Source organism: Schistocerca nitens, chromosome 4, assembly GCF_023898315.1.
Source record: "Schistocerca nitens isolate TAMUIC-IGC-003100 chromosome 4, iqSchNite1.1, whole genome shotgun sequence".
Taxonomy (NCBI): Eukaryota; Metazoa; Arthropoda; class Insecta; order Orthoptera; family Acrididae; genus Schistocerca; species Schistocerca nitens.
The window spans coordinates 660,244,666-660,254,486 of NC_064617.1; the positions used below are offsets into that span (position 1 = coordinate 660,244,666).

Consider the following 9,821-nt stretch of genomic DNA (forward strand, 5'->3'; position numbering starts at 1 on the left):
CCTGGAGATCCGAATAGGGGACTATTTTACCTCCGGAATATTTTACCCAAGAGGACGCCATCATCATTTAACCATACAGTAAAGCTGCATGCACTCGGTAAAAATCACGGCTGTAGTTTCCCCTTCCTTGCAGCTGTTCCCAGTACCAGCACAGCAAGGCCGTTTTGGTTAGTGGTACAAGGCCAGATCAGTCAATAATCCAGACTGTTGCCCCTGAAACTACTGAAAAAGCTGTTGCCCCTCTTCAGGAACCACACGTTTGTCTGGCCTCCGTTGTGGTTGCACCTACGGTGCGCCCATATGTATCGCTGAGGCACGCAAGCCTCCCCACCAGCAGCAAGGTCCATGTTTCATGGGGAGATAATAACACTAAGCAGGTTCAAAAATATTCAAAATACTTATAATTTGTTTAGAAAGTGTGCTGCATTACCTGATATCAACACAAAAATCTGTAAAACATACACATTATAAACAGTTCCTGAAAAAAATAGGTCTTGATTTTTACATAATATGGAGCCAGAAAAGTACCATTCATCCTTAAAGATTAATTATACGTATGAGCTACATTTAATATGCACATGCATATGCATTTGCACCAAATGAAAATTTATAGTGACACTTATTTTTCAATGCAAACTTTCCGAATTTCTTGCTGTAACTATGGCCATTAACGGAATGACAAGTGGTTCATCATAAAAATGACAAAAGAAGCTTTAAGATATGTGATAATCATTTTTTTCAAACGGTTTCTATAAAATACTTTGAGAAAGATTGAAGATCGACTGGCAGGGTGTGACATATTGTTTAGTCTTGAGGGTTAACTGGCGTTATCTGAGAATTACTACCCTGTAATTATTCTTTAAACTTGGAAAGATTTACTGTCTATTACCAATTTAAGGGAAATGGATTGTACGTAATTCACGTTGTTCTGGTCACACGCTCCAATGAAACAGCCAGAATGAAATATTAACAACACACTCGTGTCTCATAAATAGTTTGAAAAATCGAAAAAAGATTTTGCAAATGATAACATGCAAAGAGGAGAGTATTTTGCTATATGATTAATGTGACAAACTGACATATCTAGGGCAATATGCAAGTAAATATAGGTTGATTTTTTTCAATGAAATAATGTAATTTTTAAGGGCCACTAATAGCTGGTTAAATGAAACTTGCATTGAGTTTGAACAATATACCTGAGGGAACTACGTTTATTTTTATGGCCATTTTCATAAACTACTGATGTGTTTTACCATCAGTTGCTAATTTTAAATATACTGTTGCAGGATTTCCACTGTGTTAGAACGCTAATGAGACGAATCTTTGTAAAGTATATTATGTCTTGTCAAAAGAAGTAGATTTTATCATTGCGAGGAGATAAGTTACACATTTCTTGAAACTCATCAGTGATAACATTTCTTTCAATAAAAAAAATAAAATAAGAAATCTGGGATCATAAATCGCTGCTTCTGCTAAAATTCTGTGTAAAACACTGAGAATTCTGTATCCTGGTGTATTTTTTATAATGAATGATTGGGACTGAAACTGACCAGGGGATTTCGTTTCTGTATCTCAGTGCTCTGAGAAATATGAAAATGTTTCAGTTTGCAGAATCCTCTATACTACTCAATAATGTGTAAACAGACTCGGTATCTTTGGGAATGTAAAATATGTTTGTGGCGGAAAGGTACAGTCCTTCATTCGAATGTGGATGGGAACTGAAGGACGGTTTACTCTAGGATGTTGATTATTTTAGATTTCTTGGGTGACTGAGATACGAAATGAAATCCTTTGGCCAGACTCATCAACAGTCATTCATTATTAAAAATACATTGGGGTACAGGATTTCCCCGAAGTATCAACAGAAGTAGCGACTTATTTTCCCTGGAGTTCTTATGCCTTTTTTCTTCAGTGATGAACTTTGGATAACACTTGACTTCTCTTGTTACCATGTTAAAATCTGCTTCTTTCGCCAGAACGTAGTATACTTACAGCTATTCATCTCACCAACAATCTAATAAAGTTGAAATGGCTTCAGAATCCTGAAACAGTGTATTATTAAACTATGAACAGAGGAAAAGAAACATTGATAGTTTATGACTAAGCTGAATCAGAGATTAAAAATAATTATGTAACTTCTTCACTTACACTGTTGCAAACAGCACAGTAATTCTGGTTACACCAGCTATCGATGTCCAGTAAAAGCTATATTCTTTCACTGAAAGTATATATAGTTGGTTGAATATCGTTGTGGATATTGGAATTTTGCATATTATTTATATGGTAAATACACTTCTCTTTCCATGTCATCGTTTGACAAAGACTTGTTTCAATTTCTCAAACCGTTTATGTGATACAAGGGATGTTAGAGATTAATCAGTTGTTACTTTTACTCTAGCACATCTGAGTGGAGCTCTGTGCTATACACACGTGCCAGTTTCTTTAGATCAGAAGCAGATAGCGATATCCTCCTTAAGATCAATGAATAATTTAATGTGTTAACTACAATTCATATGCACAATATATCGCATAACATGCACCAAACGCAAATTCGTAGCGACTCCTATTTTTCAATGTGAACTTTCCGAAATTCTTGCAGTACTTCATTTATACTCAAAATTTCACAATATCTGTGACCTTTAACGAAATGATTGATATTTCGTCAAGATACTCACAAATGAAGCTCTGAAATGTGTTAGGACCAATTCTTTTACTGAGTAGTTTCTGTAAAGTCGTTTGAGAAAGCTTGGAGATTGACCGGCAGGCATGTGGCATTCGTTTCGCCTCGAGGGTTAACCAGCGTTGTCCGTGAGTTCCCACGCTGTAGGATGTGGCGTCAGACGCTAAGTAGAATTCCCGACTGGCCGGCAAAGGTAGCATTTAGAGAACCTTACAAGGAAAACAGCAACGGAGCTATCACAGACAACATGCACAGCTTCCTGTAATATAGCAGGCTAGCAGATGGCAAAGCCTGCAAGGTAACTGTCGCATCAGCGAACAAATAAATTTACAGTGAATCTTACTCATAATGAGATTGGGTTTTGGGTATGCGCCTGTTGGATGAGTCGCGTTTGGTGACTAACAACATAACTAAGCGGCCCCGTATGCAAGTAGCAGGGGCCCAGCAAATGTCTTTCTGTCCGCAGTATGTCGGGGAGCAGTGGTTCTGTAGACTTGGAGTGTGTGGCTGCAATGACAGGTGGCGATTGGCTCCTGACAAATTGTGGTAGCATAACCGTGTACCAGGAGGACAGACCAGTCCATGTAATCTGCGTGACAGGAAGAGTATATTGGAGAGCAACGGTGCAGCCTAGTTTGAAAACATACACTTGCGGATCTGAGAGGCAACTGATGGCTGGCGACATCGAGAGAGCTATGCTGGTTACAGGAATAGTTGATCGGATAGCATTTTGCTCGATCACAGGTAGATTGTGCCTGGAGTGCACAGACATGGCTGTGATTAAAATATCGAATCAAAACACCTGAAGGTGGCTGAAGACGTTTTGATTCGACATTTTACCCACATCAAAATACATTTTGCATCACCCCAGTTCTCAGAACTCCTGAAGATAGACGTTGACTGTGAATATTTTATCACAGACACGTTCCCTTTGACTGTTCAGAGATGTCATTAAACCCATCCAAAGATGTAAACTACCATGCATGAGCCTACTAGACGGAGGGGTCCGCCTGATGATCATTTCCAATCATTCCCCCAGGATGGAGGTACATAGCTCCTGTTGTCTGTAGTTCAACCATGCTTAAACAGTCAATACCGCGGTTCGATAGCATCCGCATTGTTACTTTGCACCAGGAAGGGCTCTCAACAAGGGAAGTGTCCAGGCGTCTCGGAGTGAACCAAAGCGATGTTGTTCGGACATGGAGGAGATACAGAGAGAGACAGGAGCTGTCGATGACATGCCTCTCAGGCCGCCCAAGGGCTACTACTGCAGTGGATGACCGCTACCTGCCGATTATGACACGGAGGAGCCCAGACAGCAACGCCATGATGAATAATGCTTTTTTATCAGCCACAGGACGTCATGTTACAACTCAAACTGTGCGCAATAGGTTCTATGATGCGCACCTTCACTGCCGGCGTCCATGGCGAGGTCCATCTTTGCAACCATGACACCATGCAGCGAGGTACAGATGGGCTCAACAACATGCCGATTGGACCGCTCAGGACTGACAACAAGTTCTCTTCACTGATGAGTGTCGCATATGCCTTCAACCAGACAATCGTCGGAGAAGTGTTTGGAGGCAACCTGATGAGGATCAATGCCTTAGACACACTGTTCAGCGAGTGCAGCAAGGTGGAGGTTCCCTGCTGTTTTGGGTTGGGATTAGGAGGGGCCGACGTGCGCCGCTGGTGGTCCTGGAAGACGCCTTAATTGCTCTACAATACGTGAATGCGATCCTCCGACCGATAGTGCAACCGTATCGGCAGCATACGGCGGGGCATTCGTCTTCATGGACGACAATTAGCGCTCCTATCGTGCACATCTTGTGAATGACTTCCTTCGGCGGATAATGAAATCTCTCGACTAGAGTGGCCAGCATGTTCTCCAGACACGAACCCTATCAAACATGCCTGGGATAGATTGAAAAGGGCTGTTTATGAACGACGTGACCCACCATCCACTCTGAGGGATCTACGCCAAATCGCCGTTGAGTAGTGGGACAATCTGTACCAACAGTGCCTTGATGAACTTGTGGATAGTATGCCACGACGAATACAGGCATGCATCAGCGCAAGAGGACGTGCTACTGCGTATTAGAGGTACCGGTGGGTACAGCAATCTGGACCACCACCGCTGAAGTTCTCGCTGTGTGGTAATACAGTATGCAATGTGTGGTTTTCATGAGCAATAAAAAGGGCGGAAATGATGTTTTTGTTGATCTCTATTCCAATTTTCTGTACAGATGCAAAACTTTTTTTAATGTGTGTATATTGAACAGCCGTGGTCCCTTAACCATCTCTATAAAGATAGACTTACAGAGACTTGCTGTATTTAATGCTAAGTACTCTGGACACAGTATTACTGAAGGGACTATTGCAGTGTGTGGTTAGCAACCTTTGATACTTGTTATGTATTTCGTGGTTTACCACAGTTAATTGGTTTAGTTGTGTGCTCGTTGTGTTTAGAAATTGTGCTGGTGGTTGTTCACTATCTACTACTAGAGACTGCAGATGCAATATCGATAACACAGTGAGCTTACTTACTTTATTTAGTCTCTTTGTTACTGTTTGTGGGAAGGCTTTACGGAAAATTAGTTTTTACACCGTAAAAACGTTGTTCTTAAATTCTCAAGTTTTAATAATGGTATTATGATACCTTCCAGAACTGAGATTTAGCTATCTTAGGACTAGTGAAATTCTTATGCTCTGATATTATTCATGTTGCCATATAACAAGTTTGTTTGCAAGGAAGGTTTAGAATTCGTGTAATATTTTAGCTTAAGAATGCGTTGCAATGTACCACATCAATTATGTTAACGTATTTATTCCGTGCAATTTTACTTTTAATTGTACTACTATTCCTTTTTAGTTTAGGGTTTTAGTGCTGGCTTGTTGTTTAGTCCCTGACGAAGGATTTTTAGTATTATTGAGCTAGATCTCCTTATTGGTTGTAAGACATGTAATACGCATGTACAATTACGTAGTCCACTGATAGTGAACTATTTGAACTATTAATACTAGTATTCCTCTCACAGAACACTTTATATTGATTTTTAGGGATTGTTATTATTTACTTTGAACCATTAATAATAAAGTTATATTAACGTTTTCTTTGAAATTGATTGTTTTAGGACAAATTACTTAATAGTTTAGTGATTGCGTTCAATAGCTGAGTTGTTAATAAACGGTATTACTGTTAAATCATCTTTACATCTTCACAAATTTCAGCCACTTCCACTTCACAGCCTTTGTTCCTGCTAATGCCAACTTTTCACACAACTGACCAAACCATCTGCAAAGATTAATTACTTTTTCAAAGATGCATTTACCATAAAATGACGTTAAGAACCAAAGTAATATGGAGTGAGGTACTGGACCACGACTGCTTGATTCAAACATTTGTTGTGAGAACCAGTCGGCTGACAATACCGCTTAAGAAGTACTCTTGGCCCTGGACATTCAGGAGCAGTCGACAAGCAAGATTTCATCGTCGACACTCATGAGATGGCAGAGAGATAGTTGTGTGGTGATGCATTGCAACGGTGAGATGTTGTGTGTCATTTAACTTGCTCCATTGTAATTGGTTTTTCCTTATTCAGAAACCGTTCATTGCCTCGCCGATTTAGCGTAAATAATTAGCATAAGACGTAAACAGTGCTTCCAAGAAGGAGATGACGAACTCGTTGAGCTTAGGGCTTGACTACGTTAACATACTGACTTAGCTCTTTTTATTCTGGCTTGGGAACTCAAGGATGTTCTTGGCATTTTTACTAGTACCTGTCGATTTCGTTGCACATTCTGTATCAGAATGTACGAAGAGTGCACTGTGTAACAGGGCACAGTGGTCAAGATATAGCTGTAAGTTATTATGACTTGGCTAGTAAGAAGCAGGTCTCAGTCCACTGGATACTGCAGTGTATAGAAACTGCAAAAGCAAGTATGATGCAGTAACAGGTTTTTAAAACGTCTCAAGCAACAGGCATCTTACAGCATCCCAACACATCAGAATGTAGAAAATAAATAAATAACAATAACGTCGAGAGTAAATTATGGGGAGCCACATCAAACTAGTCAGAAGACAGATGAATCAAAAAAAAAAATAGAAAGGAAGCATTAGTATCTCCCACACATTTCTCAAAGAATCCCTGTGGGTTGTAAACTTTATTGACACATGGACATATCATCTATATTTTTTGTCTGTCATTTGCTTTATATAGCCTATTTCTTCTTTCGGCAAGTTGTGTGTTAACTCCCATTGTTGCCTCAATGCTGATGCTGTGTGGCTGCTTCCAGGATACATGCGGCGCGCAAGCAAGGTGATCGCGCCGCTGGTGCTGGGCTTCGTGCTCGCCAGTGTGGTGATGGGCGGCGTGACGGCGGTGAAGCTGTTCCTGGTGAAGGCGCTGCTGCTGAGCCAGCTGGCGCTGGGCGCGGCGCTGCTGCTGGCCGCCAAGTCGCTGCTGTCCGCCGTGGGCGGGGGTGGCTACCCCTCCCACCAGCCCTACCTGCACCACGCGCAGCCGATACACTCGCCGCTGGTGGAGCCCTCGCCCTACCACCACAACCCCTATGCAGCTGAACACCACTTCGCTCCCTCTATGGAGGGCTATCCCGACTACGGTTACCACGCAGTTGGAAGATCACCAGAGGCAGTTCCAGTGGAGCAAGAAGATCTTCAGGCGCATTATTCCAATCAAGTGGCGGCAACGGTGCCAGCTGCCACTGGAGCGCGGAATGCCACCTCCAGGATGGACGGTGAGTGAGCTATAAACCATCCCCACATTTATTTGCTTGCTCCAACCTCTCTCTCACCGCGAGTTCCTCATGAGATCCGCATCAAGTGTTCTTTATTCCTTAATCACAAAGGGAGAAGCCACTACTTCGTCACTTAAAAAGTGAAGCTGTCACTGGCCCTGAGGTTGACTTGAACATCGCAGTGCTTTATTGGTTCTATTAGTGGTACGCGGTCGCCTTCCTGCAACCTATGAATTGATTGAACCAACCATGTAATGGGAGACCTATAGTTTTTTCCACTTCTTACTTGTGACTGGTTCAAAACTGGTTCAAATGGCTCTGAGCACCATGGGACTTAAGTTCTGAGGTCATCAATCCCCTAGAACTTAGAACTACTTAAACGTAACTAACCTAAGGACGTCACACACACCCATGCCCGAGGCAGTATTCGAACCTGCGACCGTAGTGGTCGCGCGGTTCCAGACTGTAGCACCTAGAACCGCTCGAACAACCCGGCCGGCTTTATTGGTGACTATTCTCGTATATCTGTATAAATGTTGCTGAAACTGCGACGCAACATTACATCTGGATCCTCACTATTCCATCATTAAGGTATAGACATTTTCAGCGAAACGGTCTACTTCGTAATGGAATCTGCTTTTCAGGATATTAGTGAAAGAACGAAGAAACATGCCAGTAGAAGGGCCTCTGGGAGAATCAGTTTCGGTTCCAGAGAAATGTTGGAACATGTGAGGCAACACTGAACCTAGGACCTACCTTAGAAGACAGGTTGAAGACACACAGCTTACTTTTACAGCACTTGCAGATTTAGAGAACAATTTGGCAGTGGTGCCTAGTCTACTTCCTTTGAAAATTTTAAGGTAACGAAGATGGAACTAAGAGCCGCAACTTCAGGTCAACATCTGCATAACAATAAATCAAGAAGGATAACTGCCCTGAGACATCCACTAATACGATAATTTTCTTAAACTATTTTAAGATCTTTAAAGTTTTAAATCTTTAAAAAAAAGTTTGCACAAGAATATTGAAATACCTGTTCTCACATTATCAAAACATTAGAGCTAAAAAGCCTGGGGCTTTGCACCTAACATTCGCTGTCCGACGAAAGAAACACTGCTAAAAGACCATATGCCAATGAATAAAAGAGCCTGGTGCATGGATTCCACTCGAATACGGTGGATGGAGCCTAAACAAATTGTACTATAGTGACCCAGTGTTAAGGTGCAAGCATGTGAAAAACTAGATTAAAAATCTAAGATTGAGAGATTTCTAAGTAATCTGGATAAACTGCGTCAAGCAAACAGTTTTTGAGGGAAAGTAGAACCTGAAAATATTTGAGTAAATTTTAACATTCTTATGCAAACGTTTTCTAAAGTTTTTTGAAATTTTAAAAATCTTTAAACAATTTTAGAAAATTATCATATCGGAATATGTCTCAGGGTTGTTATTCCTTCTTGATTTATTATTATACAGATTTTCACCTGAAAATGTAATTCTTAGAGCCACTAAACCATTATTGATCTAAAACTAAAGGACTAAATACAGCTGAAACGGTTTAGTAATACCCAAGATGATTACGCATAACTGTGCTTGCCCTATCTACAAGGTTGTCTGCATACCTCAAAGATGTCCTAGGTGTAATGTCAACTAACCATAACATTTTTAGTTTGCTGGGCAGTTTACAGACTGAATAGCCTTTAGATTCTTGGAAACATGCTGTTCTCTCACTAAATTGTTACGTGTGTCTCTGCGTTTCAGTGCGCCCGGTACCAACAGGTGGCATCACCCTGGTCAAGAGCCAGTCACACCACGCGCCTGTGGTGGTGTACCGCAAGGTGGTGTCCACGGGACATGCTGCCACCAGTTAAGAACACGTTCGCGAGATGCGAGCCATCAGTGCTCTGAGTCTTTCGTTTATACACTTATTTATTAATTAATTTATTTATTTAATCATCGAGTAAACTTTTTCTTCCCTCAAATTTCAGTAAGTTGCCCTGAGATAATATTTAATTCCAAGGAATTGAAGCAACGAAACATTTGCTTCAAAGAGTCGTTATGTTGTATGGACGTGCTGCCATCAGTTAAGGGCAGCACTCTTGTGTCTCTCGTTTAAACACTTATTTATTTATTATTTAATCATCGAGTAATTTTCTCTCAGCTCACAATTCAGCAAGCTGGCCTGAGATAACATTTAATTTCAGGAGACTGAAGCAACGAAACAGCTACTTCAAAGATTCATTACGTTGTATGGACCTTCGTTTGTACAGGACTGCATACTTTGCCTGGATGCAGCATATATAGTCTCTGTATGATACTTAACTTTGTTCACTACTTGTAATATGTTTGAAAGAATCAAAAACAGTGCCGTTGACTAATTACTGTA

General features: G+C 41.1%; 1 protein-coding gene across 1 annotated transcript in view; it reads left to right on the forward strand.

Moving 5' to 3' along the window:
* LOC126253058 (uncharacterized) overlaps positions 1-9,519 on the forward strand; it is a 30,202-nt gene extending 20,683 nt beyond the window's left edge. The window contains exons 2-3 of the mRNA XM_049954145.1: positions 6,977-7,438; positions 9,197-9,519. Coding sequence (XP_049810102.1) covers positions 6,977-7,438; positions 9,197-9,306 — 572 coding nt within the window. The 3' untranslated portion in view covers positions 9,307-9,519. The remainder of the gene's footprint in view (positions 1-6,976; positions 7,439-9,196) is intronic.
* The last annotated feature ends 302 nt before the right edge of the window (positions 9,520-9,821 follow it).